The sequence below is a fragment of the Camarhynchus parvulus genome, chromosome 5, assembly GCF_901933205.1.
Source record: "Camarhynchus parvulus chromosome 5, STF_HiC, whole genome shotgun sequence".
NCBI lineage: Eukaryota > Metazoa > Chordata > Aves > Passeriformes > Thraupidae > Camarhynchus > Camarhynchus parvulus.
In genome coordinates this window covers 37,381,345-37,401,908 of record NC_044575.1, presented here as the reverse complement: position 1 = coordinate 37,401,908, position 20,564 = coordinate 37,381,345, and the positions used below count along the sequence as shown (strand labels likewise).

Sequence of the window (20,564 nt, the reverse complement as noted above, 5' to 3'; positions counted from 1 at the left end):
ATATTTAGGTATGTCCTGTAACTCATATAAATTCAGAGTGCATCTTAGAAAGCCAAAAAATTAGCAAGGGTTTTGACCAAGAGATTGGGAGGTGATTAAAACTCATGGAAGAAAGACTCATTTCTCAGTAAGAATAATAGTCACATGGATGATGGATCATAATAACTTCATAATCTGACCCACATGCAGTAAATACAGTGATGACTGTCATTTTGAATAAGTGAGAGGGATTGATGCTGATTATTAATCCATTTCTTGGCCAGTCTGATTGCTTCTGAGCCAGCTTCTCCACTGTTAGTACTTTCCTGAAGTATCTTAATAGCTTTCACCGACTGCCTCTTCCTTTTTACCCAGTCACTTTTCATACAGTGTGTTGTCCTAACTTATTTGACAGATTTCTTTCATTAATTTTTTTTCCTCCTGGTCTGCTTCTAGTATTCTATAGCTGGAAGCTTGGTCTTCTTTTAGTATGTAGTGTAAGAGTGTTACTACAGGCACAAGGTCACATATAATTCTGTTTTGCTTGCTGAAAAAAATATTTATGTTTTTTCCTAATTCCCAGGTGTTGCTATGACAGCTTTGTATAAAAAACAAAAAAAAAGGTTAAATATGCTATGAAAATAAGGACCAAGTATTTAGTGCCAGTGTCTAAAATGGCAGATATCTGTATAACAGACACAGAATAAAGAAAGAAATATAGTTGCATAATAGAAATTCAGAAGCCAGCTTAGCTAACTGTGTCATTGATAGGTTCATATGGGGTTCCTGTAGAGATGTATATTTAACATTTGCAGTAGGATAATATACATAACATACTTCACAAGAAAAAACATTCTTTTTGGACAGCAAGAGTGTCCAAGCCTGATTTTCTGTGAATGTGTCTAACCTTTAATATCTTTTCAAGTCTGCTGAACTCTGTGCCAGTTGTCCCAGAATGACACTCAGCCTTCCCTATAACAGACCTCCTCAGCTGGGGAAATAGTTGTAAATTCTGGGATTGAGGGTGAACTACATGTGTGAACTGGTTAGTGGCTTGCAGCTCTCAAAATAAATGCCTAAATATAAGTCCCTTATTCTCAGTGGTAGGTACTAATTTGTGCCTGCCTTCACTAAGCACTTGCTTGTTTTTCTACAACTTCTGGGAATTTAAAATCTTTTAAATATCCAGCTAGGTCAACACAAAGTTATGTTATAGTTATGTTAAAGTAACATTGCCCTGCGTCCAATTATTTATTTTCTATTAGTAATAAATTCACAACATGCTACATACCATGAAAATGAAAGGTACCTTTTCCCTGATATAAATTAAATTTTAAGCAAACTTAATTATATTTAGACATACTTTCTTCCTCTTTTTGAACAACACCCAACTTTTTAACCAATCATGTCATCATAATTCCTCCCCTTTGTTTAAATAAAACATTTCATAAAATCTGAAAGTTGTGCATTTGTTTCATGCAACTGATGTGGTCATGAAAGCCAGGTCTTTTATTTATACTTGGGATAATGCAGAGGTAATGAAAGCAGAATTGGACCTAAGAGGTTTTTTGTTTCAATTATAAAACAATGTGGGTAAATGCCTTGGGTTTGACAGCACCAAAAGAAAGGGAATATTGTGCTTATGCCTTCAATCAGCTTTATTAGATCCTTAAAGGGAAAATTATGTGAAAGGCAGAGGAAGAAAACAACAAGCTAAGCAAGATTGCAATTTCAGTATAATTTGGAGAAAATAACTGATTTAGGTTGGTCGTCTTGCCAGGGTGAATGACTCAAGGCTTCCAAACAAGAAATGGAAACCAGAAGGATAGGGAAAGCCTGCAAGAACAAATTGAGAAGATGTGATTGACTGTAATGTTTCAAAATCAACTGCTGCAAAGATGAGTTTGGGCTCTTGCCCAGAATACAATTGAATGGTGATGTTCATTTAGACCCTTAATACTGAAACAAAATAAGATGTAGCTGTGTTTCTGTTAGAAATTTATTTGTTCTTTCCAGTGTCTCTAGCTGGGGATATGATGTCATCTCCTCTTTCTTCTATCAGACCCTGCAGTGATTGCTGTTGCTGCTGTTTCATAATTTTTCTGAACACTAGTTTTTTTGAAGGAAGGCTTGAGTCCAGGTGATAATATCTCTCAAATGTGAAATGTCATCATTGTTCATTTGAAAAAATTTGAAAACATTTCATACTCTGTGAGCAAATAGGCTAACTCAATTGGCCAAGCAAAGCAGAAGGATAAGATTGTTGTGTGTGTGTGTACATTTTTGACTGGCAAAGCCAGTCAAGTTTTTGTTACTATCATGCTAGTTTTTTTAATTAAGTAAATGGCTCATTCTGCAAAGATTGAAATAACTCTCTTTAATGGGTACAATTTGTAAAATGTTATTTGTAAAAGTTGTGGGCAGCTGCTTGTCCTCCACCTCAGGCACAGGAGGTTCTAAAGGCAACTACACTTTATGCAAAAAATTAGTCGGTTGACAATAGGCAGTGATGGGATGGCATTGTCTTCTACTTCCTCTTTTCATTTATTCCTTTCATCTTACTGCCTGTGCTTACTAACCTTTTTTCTGTTTCTATTTCAAATCAGGAAGGGAAAAAAACCCTAAACCACAGCTCATAATTAAATACTGAGCTAGCTCTTACCATGTTTACTGAATTACATATTGCATATATGGATGTATATCCTCAACGTTTCATGTGTTTTTAGATTTCTAAACTTAATGTGTTCCATAGGAATAGACCTTAACTCCTTCTTGCCTGTTTTCCATGAAGATATTTGCTTCCAAAGAGGAAGGAGGAATAAAGCAGTGAAAGCCACTTACAGAACCCTTCACATTTTAGGGTTTCATAGAGCCATGAATATAATTACTCAGCTCTGCAGATTCTTCTGGTTCACAGTAGAGGTTCCTCCAGCAGAAAGTCTTCAGTGTCAGCCTTATAATAAGCAGATCAGCCTGACATCAGGTGCAGAGTGGTATCTTTGCACACCTATCTCTGCTGCAGTGTGGCTGCAACTGGTAAAGTCCTTAAAAGAGGACTTCAAACCAGGAGCCCTGAAGGATGGGAGGAGTTACTACAGGTCTGAGGGAGCAATGGAGAGGCTGCCAAGCAAAGCACCTGGGCTGCTGTGAACCACAAGGAACCCAATGGGAATAAACAGGGCTCAGCTGGGGTCACCTCAAGCATCTGCATGAGAGTGAGGAGGTTTCTCTGAGGAGCCTGCACACCAGGGCACACAACATGGGACATAAACATGAGGAACTGGAGATCTGTGTGCAGCTGCAGGGGTAGGATCTCATCAGGATCCCAGGGATGCAGTGAATGCACTGAGTGCTGCTGTGGAGGGATACAGACTGTTTAGGAAGGGCTGGCCAGGAAGACAACTGGAGTGCATGGAGCTCTGCCTGAGGTTGAATGATGAGAGTTTATGGGTAAGGACTAAAGAACAGGTCAATAGTGGTGACTTGGTGGTAGGAATCTACTATGGGCTGCCTGACCTGGAACAAGCAGATGGGGCCCTGTAGAGACAGCCAGAAGCAGCCTGATGTTTGCAGACCCTGATCCTTAATGGGAGCTTCATATTTCCTGGAGGAACAGGGCATAAACCATCCAGCAGCATTAATGATAACTTCTTGATACAAGTGAGAGTCAATGAGAAGTGTTCCACTGGAGCTGAACACAAATGAAGAAAGCCTCATTGGGGTGATGGTCAAAGTGAGCCTTGGCTGTTGTGACCATGAGGTGGTGGAGTTCAGATCCTGAGAAGAGGGAGCAGGGTAAAAAGCAAGTTCATAGCCCTAGACTTCAGGAGAACAGACTGTCACTTTTTCAGAGGTCTGCTTGGAAAAGTCCCATGATAAAGGGCTCTGGAAGGAAGAGGGGTACAGGAAACCTGCATAATAATCAAGGATCACCTCCACTCAAGTCTGTGCCAGCATGCAGAAAGTCAGGCACGAAGAAAGATCTCAAGAGGCCTGTGTTGTTGAGCCTTGTGCAGGAGCTCCTGGCAAAACTCAAACATAAAAAAGAAAGCAAAATACAGAAAGTGGAAGCAGGGACAGGTAACAAGAGGGGAGTATGGAGACAGCCTGAGCATGCAGAGACTTGGTTGGGGAAGTCAAAGCCTACCTGGAGCTGAGCTTGGTATGAGATGTCAAAAGCTTCTGTAAGTGCTTACTGAGGTGGATTGAAAACTGGCTGAATGGCCAGCCCCAGAGGGTGGTGGTCAGTGGTACAAAGTCTGACTGGAGGCCAGCAACTAACAGTGTGCCCCAGTGGTCAGTACTAGATCCAAGTCTGTTCAACATCTTCATTAATGTTCTGAATGATGGGGCAGGGTGTACCCTCAGCAAGTTTACTGATGATACAAATGTGGGAGAGTGGCTGGTATACCAAAGGGTTGTACTGCCAGTTGGGTGGACTTTGACTTGCTGGAGAAATGGTCTGACAGGAACCTCAGGAAGTTCAACAAGGGGAAGTGTGAAGTCCTGTGCATGAGGAAAAATAATTCCACACACCAGTGTTATATTCAGGGCCAATTAGCTGGAAAGCAGATTTACAGCACAGCACCTGTAGGTCCTCATGGACACCGAGCTGGGCATGAGCTACCAATACAGCCTGCAACCAAAGGGACTACTGATATCCTGGGCTGCTTTAGCAGGCTGCTTTAGCTGCCAGCAGGTCAAGGGAGGTCTTTACTTCCTTCCCCCCACTCGGCCCTGGTTAGACCACAGTTGGAGTGCTGGGTCATTCTGGGCTCCCCAGAACAAGAGAGACGTAGACATAACACAAAGAGTTCAGTTGAAGGACCACTAAAATGATTAAAGGACTGGAGCACCTTTCTCATGAGAAAAGACTGAGAGAGGCAGAACTGCCTGGAGGAGAGAAGGCTCAGAGGGAAATCTGATCAATGTGCACAAGTACCTAAAGGAAGGGTCTCAGTGACAGGAGGCAATGGACACTAAGTGAAGCACAAGGGGGTCCATATGAACATCAGGAAACACACTTCTACTGTGAGAGTAACTAAGCACTGGCACAGGCTGGCCAGAGAAGTTGAAGTATCTCCTTCCTTTAAGGGTAGTATCTCATTCTTTGGAGGTACTTAGAAGCTGTCTGGACATGATCCTGGACAACTGGCTCTAGGTTGCCCTTCCTGAGCAAAGGGTTGGGTCTGATGATCTCGAATGCTCCCTTTCATCATCAACTTTTCTGTGATTTAGAAGCAATGGATAATTGCTTTTCATATTTTTAGTTCCCATTTCTTTAGAACTTTCAAATATTCTACTGCCTGGTCTAATGGTGACCTGAATCACTGGTGTTTTGACATTGACTTGTGGTTTAATGCTGGATTGCTCTTTAGGAGCTGCTACCTGCCTTACAATATTGCTAAGATGACAAATGTACTGCTCCAATTCCTAGTATAGCCTTTCTACATTCTCTCTGAAAAGTTTTCTCTAAGATCCTCAGACTGTGGAAATGTTATGAGGCTTAGATATCCAATAGCTGCATGCATTTTAAATATACAAAAAGGCAACCTGGAAAAGGAACCTGTTGTGCTGTGTAAGGCTGGGTAATGCTGCTGCATGTTTTTAAAACTGATTGGTTGTTCTACACTGCATATTTCTCTGCTTAGGCATCTCTTACTAATGAACAAATCCAGATTGAGTCTCACTTTTTGTATTTCAGGAAAAAATTGATGGAATTTTCACATATTTATTGCTGATTTCTTTATATCATCTCACCAGCACATTTTATATTTGGTAGTACATTAGTTGTTTAGCAAGTAAGCAGAGAGTATCACTATTTGTCTGTATGCCTGGAAATGCTGAAAGTTTAATTGCTTTACTCAAAAGTGAAAATAGAATTGGCAGTATGGTATTGATATATTTTTTACCCATACAAAAATAATTTCTTTTTTTTTCTTCACTAGATTACTTGGCTTCTACAAAGGAATACTTCCTCCCATTTTGGCTGAGACACCCAAAAGGGCAGTGAAGGTAAAAACCCCACGCTTCCTCCCTTAAAAGTATAACTAGGGACAGTGGCAGCTGTAAAACATTTTATTTCTCCCCCACTGACTGAGATTAGAATCTTAAACTTATTTGGCATATTAATCCTCTGATTTTTACTAGGAGGAAAGTTTCCTGTCGATAGCACAATAAAAACTGTCCTTGATTAAGAAGTGTAGGATAAGGCTCGTAAACGTTAAGGTAATTTTGACCTGTGTATCAAATGTTACTGAAAAAAAAAGTTTGCAATTATTTTATATTGTCAGAATTAATAAAATGTTTAAGTTATATTTTAGCCTCATAAGTGCCTCTGGTTTACGTATTTTGTTTTACTGAAAATGCCTAGCAACTTGCAAAGCAACTAACAGCTTAATAAATTAACACAAGAAACCATTAAAGAAGCCACTAATAAGTACTTATTTAGTAGGTTTGAAGTGCTGCCCAGAGTTTTTTTGTGCTCCAAAGAGCACTCTGCTCAATACTCTATCTTTTTAAGAGACTGAAGATCGTAATGGATACGACTCCTCATTGTGCAAAATATTTTACTCCAGCTCTCTTACAGTTGTAGATACTAGCCTATCAAAGTGTATTTTCTGTCAAATGTTGATCTGATTTTCTTTTATTATCCTTTATTTTCATTTGTAGAACAGGATTTTAGTAACATTCCTAAGCTAAATACTTCAATACATCAATTTTTTCAGTTGAGCCCTTCAACCTTTTTAATTAAAACCTAGTTATTAAGCACATCATTCTAAGGTTAAGGTTCTAAATCTATCAAAGCAACCATTGTGTTAAGAGCAAATGTTTCTTAGTCTTTTACTTCAGGACTTTGAAGTTTCCATAGTTGCAAAAAATGTGTCTAAAAGCAGTTATTATACAGAATGTCTTGATTTTCTTTTTTTTTTTTTTTTTTTTTTTTTTTTTTTTTTTTTTTGTTGTTGTTTCTTTCTAAAAGGGCTGCATATGATTCTGGTCCTTAGTCTGCAATTAATCATTCACATTCCAATTCCTTTACAGAGGAATAATATTTGTTTAAAGTGACAGGATGTGACCTTGTAACAGAATCCTAAAGGAGTTCTGGTAATGTCATCTTCTTGCCTGCACTGGCATTTTAGATGCAAGTGACATATGTCACTTATCTCAAAATTATTTAATAAAACCAGGAAAACTAAAGTCCGGTTAAATGGCAAATGGCAGTGAAGAATAGATGGATAATATTTAGAAGATTCCTAATAATTCATTTTCTTCATATTGTGATGCTTCCTCTGCCTCTTCATTTAATTTCATTTGAAACAGGATAAAGTAAATCTGTTTGTGCTTTTTAGATTCCAGCATGTATTAAAATACTAACCCATTTGATTTCTCCTACCATTTTCAGTCATTCACAAACTTGGAATCACTTTCCTTTACTCAAATTTATTTAATTGGCTTAAACCCCATGATATTCAACATAATTATAGAATAATAAAAAGATTTTTAGTTGGGAAGGATCTCTGAACAAAGCAGAGCTGACTTCATGGTTACATCAGGATGTTCAGATGCCTTGTCTAGTTGAGTTCTGAAATCTTAAAGAATGGAGACTGCAGCCTCTCTGTGCTTTTCCTCCAGTCCTTAATTCTTTTACTGTGAAGAATTTTGCCTTCTATCCAGTCCAAATCCTCCTGTTGCAACCTTTGTGTGTTTCCTCTCATGCTTCTTTTGCTGGCCTCTGAGAAAGTCTGACTTTTCTGTATAAAATTTGAATGGTGGGAAACAGAACTTAAATCACCTTAGTTTTCTTGTCTCCAGGCTAAACAGACTCAGTTCTCTCAAACTCTTTTACATCAAGAGCTACTGGCTCCTTTAATGTCTTACTTGTCCTCTCTTTGTGGGATGCTTTCTACCTAGTTCTTGGGCATTTATGTGAGAGCTGAGTTTTCTGAAAACATGAGAATAAAGCTTAAATGTTAAACATGATAGGGTTTTAATTTAATTGTTGAATTCTTTTATTATTTACAATATTCCTTTAAATTTGCTGCTCTTCCAAGGACATCAGGATAACTTTTTTGAGACATCAGCTGTATTCTACATTAGAAGAATTCAGTGAGAGAACAGTAATGTAAGAATGAACAATAATGTAAGGCTGAACAATAATGTAAGAACCTGTATAATGGAACAATTCAGTGTCAGATGTCATAGGCCAGTACAATTTTTAACATCGAAAGTGGAATTTGTACCCAGGCTTTGACCTGAAGAGAATCCAAATCCAACCTATCAAATTTCCACTAACCTTATTTGGCTATGACCCCAAAGGAAAAATCATTGCTTTCTTTGGCCCACCCTCCAACCTTTATTCTTCTAATAGTTTTCCTCATTGAAACGAGCCTCAAGCTGTCCCTTCCTGACTGCCTAAATGACTAGTGAGATTTAGAGGAAGACTACATTCAGGCCAATGATTCTGAGATTTGAGAAAGCACAGAAGGAAAAGAGGCACTTTCTAGGTTCCAGTAGCTTCTTTTTATGTGTGTAATGAAGTTTTTTGAAAGCTTCTTGTTACTGTGTCATAAAAGTGAGTAGAGACTAGACAAGGGAGATTTTGTACTGAAAAGAAATGTACTTGTGCTACTGGAATATTCTATTTATCTGGTGCGTATTTTTGCAAGTAAAAATAAAGCTATTAAAATGAAGTTATTTAGCCCCAGTTTTTCAGTTAAATGTTGAAGATAAAGCTTCATTTTTAGTCCACTATGTTCTCATGTCTGTCTTACTATTTTTTTTTTTCTCTTTTTATTTCCCTTCTAAAAAGAAAGCTGGTATTTCTGGAAGATGAAAAGTCAGGGTTTATAACTTTTTGTTAGATTGAACTTGGAGGAAAGAAATGATGGTGCCAATACAATGGTTAACAGATGAACTTTTGGGGCAAATTTATATTGCTCATGTGTTCCCAGACATCTTGTTTCAAGCATATATTTTTATCTTAGCATTATTGAGACATCTGGTAAGTACTTTGGCTATTTTCTGTGTAACTTCAATTAAAGTGTATCTTTGCCAGATGGACAATATTGGTTACTATATACACAAAAGCATGTTTTAAATACGCTTATTCTGAGAAATTTTTTTGCACAAAGATATTAATACAACTGTAGAGGAAAAGACAAATTATGCTGTGTTTTTAAAAACATTTTAGGTGGATGTATATAAAGTCATATGATACATTATTAAATCATGGGTTTTTTTAATTGTATGTATACTAGCCACTCTAGTACACCCAGCAACATTTATATTAAATTTTATTGCTAGAGATTTTTTTCTTTTAAAAATTATTTAAAGCATAGTCACTATTAAGTAGTTATTTTATTTATGACTCTAGGAAGCTATTGATTTTAAGGTAACATTTTAAAGACCAAAAAAATTGCTGGGTAATGTAATTCTGCTTTTATTACAACTATTTTACAGATCTGTAACACTATGGAAAACATTAAGGAATACCAGAAATTCCATTAAAGGTTAAGAGGGTAACAATGACTAGAAAGATGCTGGAGAGAGAATAAAGTAAATTTTATCACAATAAGAAATTAATTTAGTTCAGTGAAGCAGCTTACCCTCCCACTTTGTTAGACCTCTATTATACCTTCAAAAAGATAGAGTTAGGGTTTAAGCAACACTTGATCTTTTGATTATTGTCAAGGCCAATGCAAAAATTTTAAACATATTTGCAAGATGCTTGCAAGGTTAATGTTCAATCTTTGCACTCTTTGGAAGGTAGTCAAAATCTGGATCCCAGTTCTAGGACCTTTTCTGCAAAATTATATAATAATCCCAGCTGAGGATATAAAAAAAAAATCTGTCCAGTGACCAGAGTATCAGCCCATCAGTTTCCAGAATTTAACAACCCAATTTTGCTTATGTATACATATTCCCTCTTGCTTTAAGACAGTGGCATTATTAACACATTTACACCCAATTCTCAGATGGTTTTGGTATGATTCTAGTGACTTCTATGACTTTTCATTTGAAGCAGGTCTTGATTGAAAAATTTTATTGACTTTGCCATAGGACAAGGCTCTAAACAAGTTCAAATGAAAAATGTGGTGCTTATTACTTATGTTCCTGTACGTGGTTTATGGAATAGCTGCTTTGTTCTGATAGGTCTGTAGTACTGAACCGTGAGGGACAGAGCTTGCCTTCTTTGGCTGAGACTCAGCACAGGCCACACAGTCTTTCTCTCTTGTCTTAAAAACTCTACTCCCTTATGTTTCTTATGATTCCCACATCTCCATTGGTCTCATTGCTCATTGCCTTCCTCTCATGGTGAAGCAGTTTTGTTGTCTCATGCATCAGCAGATGTTGTGTGGAGGGATTGTAGTCCCCTCTGTGGTCACAGAATTCACCAACTTTCCAAGGATCCTACCTTCATTTGAACCAGCTTGCTCTGAACTAATCACATGTTACAGGCCAGCATTGGAAAGCAGACAGGAAAGTTAAAAGTTCTGGCTATTTACTTTTGCTAGACTGGGATGTGACAGCTCTTGTGCTAGGAGATATGAACCTGCACTGATGCAGTCTTGGTGGAACTGTGAGAGGTTTTTGTTCTTCATTCCCATCATAGCAGACATGCTGTGTAAAAGCCACTTTATTTTGCATGCAAAGATGTGAATGTTTCTTACACAGATTACAGGACTCACAAATAGCAAGCTGTGGTTAGGGACCTTGTGTTGTTCCATGTGTGAAGACTATGTGGAATAACACCTCCAATGTTTTTGGTGTTACCTAGAATTCAGATACCTACTCTTCTTAGCCCACAATTTCTGCCACCCTCATGCTAGAGGATCATTTTCACTGCACTCAGATCTGTCTTTTGTGATAGCAACTAGACTGCTTTTCCAGTGACTTCAGTAAAATGTTTGCAGAATATGAATTTAAGACACTATGGGGTTTGTTCTGTAATCTCCTTCATAAACTTTCAAACTCCCCCATTCACAACTTAAAGATTTTTCCCCCATTGTTCTTATTGGAAGACTGTGTCAAGATTCTTTTAGTTGCAAGAAAGCTTCATCAGTTCTCCAGTCACATTCTACTTATAAGTATATATTGCTTTTACACCTAGTTTCTTTATGTTACATATCTTCATTGTGTTACATTCTCTTGCAGCATCTCTTTTGCTAAACTAAACAAGGAAAGCAGTTATTCTCCTTCAGTCTTCATTCTTAAAGCAATCTCTAAGCTCTCCTTAATGGTGCTGGTAGCCCTGTTTTGAATATGATGTAATCTGAGTTGTTTTTTGAATAGTAGCCTAGATTGTGTGCTGTATTTCAGAGGGCACCTTCCCAACAATTTGTAAAATGTCACATATACTCTTTCTCTAGAGTATATCTTGACCCATGCATCTTTGTGTCCACAGACAAGGAGCTAGGCAGCGAAAGTCTGTTTGTGTGTGCCAACAGGAAGCTTCCTCCTAACTTCAGTGCAGTCAGAGCTATTCTAAACCTTCTTCTTGGAAGAACAAATCCATTCATTTATTATGCTTTGATTTTTATAAGAATTCACAGAAGTTATTCTTAAAACTAAAGGGTTTGGGTGTCAAGACATTGTAGGTTGCAAAGTGAGCCTTTGCAAATGCCTTTTACCATGTTGGTGCAGGTGAAGCTGATTTTACTTTTTTCTTGATATTCAAACACCCATGAGCAGAGCTTTCAAGACATTCTCTAAGGGATTGCAGATGCTCAGAACTTTGAGGTGCCACTGTTTGAAAGCAGACAATTGACTGAAAGATTTATTTGTAAAGAGAGAACAGGAAAAGAAATGTACCTGTTGACAGTAGAAGATTATAAAAATGGCAGAATTTCCATCTTCAAAATACCCAATTATATCTCTCTGATGAGAAGCAGACTAGTGTTTGAGAAATGCAAAAGTGATTGCATCACATTACATTAAGGATGTGGGGGTGATTTCTTGGGAAAACTGTAATATCTGCTACTACATTTACATTAGTATATGAAAGTTAATGCCAGAGGAAAAGTTTATAAATTTAAATTGGTCCTACATGATGTAAGTGAACTCTTAGATAAAGCATTACTTGAATTGCACTTATGCTGCTGTTATGCATGACACACTAATAAAATCAGTTTTGAAGCCTGATTGTCTACTCTTGCACATCTAACACTGCTACAGAAAGTGTGAAATAAAAGTGGCTTACGTTTATTTTGCAGAACTGTGTGCAGCTGCTCAGGATATGAGGTAGTGAAACTCCATTGTAGTCTGCTTTTTACTAATTTGTATAAGTAACTAATAATTTTTTTCAATTCAATTTCAGTACTCTGCTTTTTACTAATTTGTATAAGTAACTAATAATTTTTTTCAATTCAATTTCAATCTATCTTCTATTCACAGTTTTTTACCTTTGAACAATATAAGAAGCTTCTGGGATATGCGTCATTGCCACCAGGACTGGTATGTATGGATGCAGAACTTCATGCTCTGATGTAATATGTGTCTGCTGAACAGTCTGTCTCATCTGCTTCCTCCCACAGAAGAAGCCCAAAATTAAAGGGTCCAGCTCAATCCAGAGTTTTTCAAAACAGACCTGTCCCTTGATAAGAAAATATTGATAAGAATATATCAAAATTGATACATTATGTTTTATATCAAGTGTCCTCAAAATAATTCCCTACAACAACATTCATGAACAGGGATAGCAACAGTCACCATGGAAGAGTCTGTATACAGCTTGTCATTCTTAATTCTTATGAAATAACAAAAAAAGTTGAACATTATCAATATTTATTTATTCATGTTGTCGTGTATAGTTTAACACTTCAACCTCGCAGTGCTATTCTCCAAGGCACAGTACAACTATAACAAAAATAGAGATCTTGGTCTTATTTTAAAAACTTTATAAAAGAAACAATTATTGATAAGAAATTGCTACTTCCTTTGAGGTCCTTTGCTACTTCCTTGGTTTTAAAATAAAATGCAGGTCATACATATACACAGAAATGTTTTAATGCGAATATGCAGCTTGCATGTGTAATCTGCATTCTCATGTGTAGATCTTTATTCTGCTATTGTGCATTTTTATAAGAGCTACTGCTTCTTGTGGTGTAAGAATGTAAATCATAGTAAATACCTATTTTTCATGATGATAACATCATAACTTTAGGAAACAATTGATCTTTTTAAGGCTGTGATATAAGAGTTTTGGTAATTTCAAGTCTCTTTAAAAGAGTATTGCTTCCAGTTACATCTCCCTTTAATTGCAGCGAGTGAATGGTCATGGAATTCTATTAACTAGGTTAAAGCAAGTCTCCTCTTCCTCTTAATTATTCCACTGGCCATATAGCTGTTTGCAGTCTCTCCTATTTTTTCTGGTATTTTTCAGCAGTTGTCATCCTTAGGCGTATATAGAGAGACTGATACTTGTTCTCTAGCAAGTGGAAAGAACAGAGTTGAAGGTTCTATGGTACCCCAGCACTTTTCTGGGGGGGAAAAAATAGGCTGAAAACTACAGCCCAAAAGCTGCTGTGATTCATAAAACAGATACAGCAGTGCTTAGAACAATCAGAAATCCCTCATATTTTTGATGCAGTACTGTTATTATAGAGGCATTTTTGGTCCTAAGGTAGTGAGGGAAAAAGAAGACTAAGGGGGATTCTGGTCTAAGCCAGGCAGAATGTTTCTATGTACCTCAACAGACCTCATATCAAGGCAATATGTATTATTAAAAGACAGGTGGATACATTAGCATCATCTTCCTACTGGCTTCCCTCTCATGGTTGATGATGAAATGTTCCCATCTTACTGGAAAAAACAATTTATTGGTAACACAATCTTCTCCAAAGGCAGTAAGACTGGTGTTTGCCACTACCCCTCTAACTTTTCATTCCTGTCTTTCTTGAGCTCTCAGGAGTCCCTGCTCAAATCCCTCTGCATTAAGTAAGTTTTTTCTCACGATTGTTTTTTCCCTTACTATTGTTTCTTTGAATTTCAGCAAATGGATTCATTAGAATGTATTTTGGTCCTGGGACTTTTTTCAGCACCTAGAGAGTTTGGGGATGTTAAGTGAAGGCAATAAATGTGTAAAGTGATCATTAAACTTAACGTCTCTGAATTTTCTCAATTGACCTAAATATTTTAATACTATTTTTTGTTTAAAAAAAACTTAAAATGTTGTGCCATGAGGGAAAGCAAAGCAGTGAATATTTCCATATCTATGACTGAAATGCCACCAGCTTCTAAGTAAATGGAGTTAATTCATCCTTGCAATGAATGCTGACATTTCCCCGTGTGCCACTCATTCCTGTTTCAACCTTTCTAGGATTTTTAACTACTAGGTGAACATTCCTACTTGTGCAATTTGCTTAAGTACTGAACTATTTTATTTTTTTACACGTATTTTAAAGTTAATATTTTAGTGTTATGTGCTTAATGCTCAATTCAGGGATTTTATTTTTTCCAGTGCTGCATAACTACACTTATATTTGTGTTATTATTCAGAGTCCGCCCAAAGATAACATGAGGACATTCTTTTGCCACTTTTTCCATGTTTGCACAATCATTTGGTACCATATTTTCCCTTCTAGCTGAAAAGAGAATACATGGACATGGAGTGCTACAATATTTTGTTTTGATTGTTTTGGAATATGGTTTATGGCTATTGTCATATTGTCTTCATGAACTGTCAGCATCTATCAAGGGCTAAAGTTGTTTAGCAATAGAATACTGCTGCATTGCTGTAGTCTTGCAGTTTGCATTGTATCCCTCAGTTTCACAATCTGATGTAGAGGAAGTATTACTCCTTAATACTCAATTTTCATTTGAACTCTCCTAGGCATTTGCTGTTGCTGGCTTGGGATCTGGGTTGACAGAGGCAGTTGTGGTTAACCCGTTTGAAGTAGTGAAGGTTACCTTACAGACCAATAAGAATGCCTTCACAGAGGTAGGAAAACTGCTTCCTTCTCCTTTTTCCATTTTATTTGGCATAATGCACTTTGAGGTTCATATTTAGAGCAGAATGTCTGTAATATATTGGTGGATGCAAATGATTTCCCCACAAGCTCAACAGAAACTGAGGAGACCCAACAGCCAATGCCCTCAGGTGTGCAGAGATGCCTGCAGTACTGTCAGAGGCATCAGCACCTTCCCTGTAAATATTCTGAAATGCACCTTCATCCCTCCTGAGCAGCCAGCAACCCAGCACTGTGAGGAGTTGCAATCCAGGAGTACAAACCTGAGCCCCTTGGACACAGCACATTTACCCCAGCAGCGGAGGTTAGCATAAAACACCACGGCCCTGTGCCCTAGACAGAGTCCAGCTGCTGTACTTTATGCAATGTTTCTTGGATGAAATTACTTACAAGACTTCACTTTTATTAGCACAAACTGGAAAATTGTTATATAACAAGTACATTGATAATTCAAATTCTTGCCTAACTTCAGAGTTCTGTTGTTCAAATATTGTTTCGTCCAAAGGAGTAATTGTACAAAACATTGGCCACGATTCTGGGTACTGCTGAAAGGGGAAAAATATTAAACTGGAAAACAGTGATTCATGAAAATCAAGTGTTCTCAGGAATGCACTAGCTTCTATTAATTTTAATACGGAACATGTTCCAGGATAAAGGGAAGGAAGGCAGTAATGAAGTTCCTTTTTCCTTTTCTCGTTTGTTAAAAATAACAATTGTCAAACCATCTTTTTCAAAATCTTTTGAGGAATCAGCTGTACCATGGTAGAAGTGCCAAATGACATAAGCATTCACATGAAAAGGTTAGCTGAATCCCTGGTGGGACATGATTTTTGCATATTCTACTATTAAGTTTTGACTGAGTTAATACTTGCATGCCTTGTAGCACTCATCTGCACAAATTGAACAGTTTTGGGGGGTGCACAGTAAAGAGATTTATGACCTGGCCATTTACATAATCTGTTGGGGCCAAGCTCCTCAGCTACACTCTGGAAAAATACAGCTACTGATTTCCACATGTCATAGAGTAACTGGTACCTACTCCATAACTCATCCCGAAAAGCATTTTCTTCCAGAATAAATTTTAAAATGTTTGGTATACTCCTGTTCAATTCTCAATGCATATGAAAGACATGTTTATTTGCTGCAAGTCTCCAGTCTAGACATTTTTTAAACTTGGGCAGCAAAGCCACTGAACAGATAAATAATGCAGAGCAGGAGTTTAGGATCCTGGAAGAAGAGAGACTGAAAGTAGGAAAAAGCAATGTGTGAGAGGATCTGTCTCTCAAGAAGATGATGTGATAAAAATTATTAACTATTACTCCTCCAGCAGTAGTGAACAGATATTCTGGATCTTTCTGTTTCACAGTTGTGAAAATGTAATTATCCTAGCTTAAAAAAAGCTTTTAAGTATAAACAAACCACAATTATATTTTGAACAAACTATTCCTTGTAAAGTTGAAAAAGACCAATGTATCCTTTCACTTCATACACTTTAATTTTTTCTCTACTGCAAAATTTATAAAACCCCCCCAAAGTCTGGGGTGGTTTAGTTTGTAAATTTTAGCCGATTATTTTCTTTAGTTACAGCATTCCTTCCTTGCTGACCTTCAGAATAATACAATAATTGAACTGTAGCTGTCCAAAAGCATCCTGAATTGTTTTTGTTCAGGTGAATATTCTCTAATTTAATTTAAATGCAAAATTTCACAAAATCCAAATAATAGTATATTATCATACAAATAAAATTGTGACAGAATGGTATTTGGACCCTACTAGAAACTTAGTTTACACTGGAAATATTAACTAATTGCTTTAGGGAAAAAAAACCCAAGCAAAATTAAGTTCTTAAATCACAAAGATTGTTCTATTGTGGGCATGTTAATTTTTAATATATCTTTCCAAAGTATTAGAACTTCAAAATTTGCTGTAAATTAGAAAAAACTCCAGTGAGTTAATACCTTGACATCAAGTTCTCATTAAGAAAATGTTAAAGAACATTCCAAAATAAAGCATGTAAACTCAAGCCCATTGGAAGAAGCATGTCCAGAGGTTATATTATACAGCACAAGGCATTACCATGCACTGTTTTTCTAAAAGGTTTAAGCAAAGTGTGTACCTATCCCATTGTGGAGCTTTCATACAACATGATGAAACCTAATGCAGTTCACATATTTCTTTGACTATTGTATAGAAATAATAAATATATCTTGTTTAAAAGGAACAAGGAAGAGCATGAGCACATACACTCACACCCAGACTCCAGCACACCCCCAAAGCAAATATTCACACCCTGCAGTGACAGCTGAATTGTTCTGTGGTAGCAGATCATCTTTCCAGGGCTGAGAGATTTAAAGAGGAAGGCCACTATAAATCACGTATCAGCCCTTTTGTAATGTGGATTGCTGTGGGTAAAAATAATGGTGGCTTTTTGTTAAAGTAGACTGCAAGAAGTCCAACACCATGTTGTTTGGTTTTCCTTTTTTTTCCCCTTTCCCTGTAGCCTTGGATAACTCACTGGCTATAGAAGCTGGTGTGATGATTAAAATCTTCTCACCTGACATGAGTTATGATTAATTAAATAAATACCATTTTTCTGCTTTAGGATGAGAAGAATCTGATTCCAGATTCCACTGTATAGGTCTATACTAAGTAAGAGTCAACAGCTGTGTGAAGTGCATTAACTCCAGATGTTTGTACAATAAATTCCTCTGTCTAAGGTCCTTCCGTCATCAATGATGAACCGCAGACCTTCTATGACTTGATCAGTTGACATGATGACACCTCCTTTGGTAAAAGGGGAGTGCTGCCAAAGAGAGTCCTCTTTGTTACTATAGAACTGAAAAGGGAAGTCGGGTGTAGACATTGCAGGTGTCTATATTTAGGCTTATTAATCCCATCTCAGGTGTTCAGCAGGTGAGAGGCTTCCCCTCTGAGGCATGAGTAAATCCATAGTCAAGACAAGGGATACCAGCAGATACCTTAATATTGAAGGTTGCAGTATTATTTCTTAAAGATCTAATGTCCAGTTTTGGAGCACAAAAAAAACAAAATGAAACTTTGTATTAAAGATTAAACTCATCAGTCACCTAAATAAGCAGTCATATGCTGTGTCAGATATAGTAGCATCATTTGGCTGATGCTGTGGATCTACCACAGTGATATTTTGAAATGGAAAGCTATTAAACAAATAAGTATATTGAAATTAATGGTATTCACAGTGCTGTAGTCAAAATTCCTCTATATTTTCATGTTTGAACCTCCTAGTGGAAGTCATGTTTTGCCTTTCTAATTATAGATTTGGTTACCCAGAGCTTTATGGCTTTATGGCTTTTTTTGGCTTTCTACTTTGGAGAAAACCAAACTCTATTCACCAACTTTTTGACAGTAATGTTTCTATAAAGCTGCTAAAAATGTAAAATATTCAGAAGGGGAATAGCTGATTCTGAATATCATGGTATATTCAAAAAAAGTTCAAAGGTGCATGTAGTCAGGCAGATTCTGTCTGATATGAGACAATTTCTTCCTTTTTGTCTTTTATGAAATGAAAATCTGTTGCAGTACTACTCTTTTACAGTACTCAAGTCCTGCTTTCATCTTATTCTGCAATCAGAAAAATGAGGAATCTTTTTTTAATTAAAGTTGTGGTTTTTATTGGTCACAGGAAAGGGAAAATAACAAATACAGTGATACTTAATATAAAATTATAAGAATTGGCAATACTGTGTTTGTCAAGAGCATGGAAATGGTTCTATATTTATTGTTTTCTTTTTGTAAAGATGATCTCTTCCTTCTTTTGCTTAACTTGTGTAGCAACCATCTAGCTTTGTTCAAGCTCAGCAGATCATTAAAACCGGTGGTCTGGGCTTCCGAGGACTCAACAAAGGCCTCACTGCAACACTGGGCCGTCACGGAGTTTTTAACATGGTTTACTTTGGATTCTACTTCAATGTGAAAAACATTCTTCCCGTCAATAAAGTAAGTTCTTCATACAATGCAGCAGACAATCAGATAAGAAGTTTGACATTTTTATTCACACTGTATTTTTCTGTGCAAAGCTGTGGTATTTAGTGATCAACAGTGGCTAACCTAGCTCTGTTTTGCAGAAATCCATAGTATTTTAATGGAAGCAAATTAAGGACTCAATCTTCTCACTTTTTAAGGAAAGCTGAGTGTAGTCATACTTGAATTATCATTTTTATGAATTCCCCTTTATAGCATGGTAGAAGTGCAAAAAGGCAGCGAATGCGATACAGACATGTTGTGCTTATGTTGGGTATGTATGCAATATTTTTGTGGAAAACTGGCCTAGAAGAGAAAAATCAGTTTCTAGAACTTCTGTCAGTATTCACATAGGGGCTAAGCTTGCAGAGGTGGCTGAGCTGCAGGATGCAGATTATTTTGGCCAGGCACAGGACCTATTTACTCAAAAGCGAGTTCAACCTAGTATTGAAGGATGACAGGGAAGTTTCATCCTTATGGGAAAGAGACTGTCCAAAAGAGGATGTAAAGGGTCATGCACAGGGACTTTATATCATTTATAATTAAAGAAAAAAATCATTATAGCTGTAATTTCATTTAAAGAAGTTTTGATAGTCCTATATTACTTTAAATAAGAAAGGAAGCAAACATTCCTTTTACAACAAAAGGAAATTTTAGAAATGAAAACGTGGTAATATCAGCAACTTTTGAAATGACTGTGTGAGAAAAAACTAATGGTTTATTAATGATTCCAGTATGCTACTTATTGAAGTCTGTTTTCACTAATGTGATTTTTAGATGATGACAGTTAAACAGTCACAGGTGTAATATGTAGTGAGATACATGTAAGAAGGTGCAATTCACATCAAAAGGGATCAGTTTCTATTCCCATATGAAGTAACACCTCTTTTTTTTCTGCACTTCTGAGTAGCCTGGTATTTTTGTTGGCAGCGTTGTGTAAATGGAGAAAACCTCCACTTCTTATTTGCAGATTATTACAGTAAATTGAATTGTTCAAGAGGAGCTGACCCACAAGTTTCTACAAGTTCCTTACAGTGTATCTAAGCATATTTTACAGTGCACTTTAGTCATACATTCTAAAACTCAAGGCACAGGAACAGCTTGTTGCTAAGACAGGAGTAAACACTTCTGTGTTGATCAAAAGATTAAAAAATTATAATCACTATGCCAAAAATTCAGGAAAATATGCAGGTAAGGACAGAGACTAGTGTGTAGCTTCTATGGGAATCATGGGAAATGTTCTTGCATAGGAATTGAACAGTAAGCATGTTGAACAGTAAACATGGCATAAGCATGCTTTCCTAGCCTTTCAGATTTTAAAAAATAGGAAACAAGTATTACATTATTAGAAAGATTCAGAGCTTTATGATCTAAAGGAAATTGGTACTTTATACAGATTCTGTATGATGCAGAAAAATTTTAACATCTACAACATGGGTTTAAATATATGTAGAAAACAAAAGGGAAATTACTTCAATGTCAGCCAGTGACCCAGCTGTCCTCAAATATTAGCAAAATGAAAAGGCAATTTAATCAGTGTGGGATTAACTGCAAAAAAAGTGGGATTTGCCTGATGCTTAACCACTGCACAGTGCCTTACATGGTGGCTTGCACAGT

At 36.9% G+C, this 20,564-nt stretch overlaps 1 protein-coding gene across 2 annotated transcripts in view; it reads left to right on the top strand.

Annotated features, from left to right (window-relative positions):
- Nucleotides 1–20,564, top strand: part of SLC25A21 (solute carrier family 25 member 21) — a 232,564-nt gene that overhangs the window by 203,391 nt on the left and 8,609 nt on the right. For both annotated transcript variants that reach the window (XM_030949645.1, XM_030949646.1), the window contains 4 exons: nt 5,928–5,994; nt 12,376–12,435; nt 14,813–14,920; nt 18,759–18,923. In XM_030949645.1, coding sequence (XP_030805505.1) covers nt 5,928–5,994; nt 12,376–12,435; nt 14,813–14,920; nt 18,759–18,923 — 400 coding nt within the window. The remainder of the gene's footprint in view (nt 1–5,927; nt 5,995–12,375; nt 12,436–14,812; nt 14,921–18,758; nt 18,924–20,564) is intronic.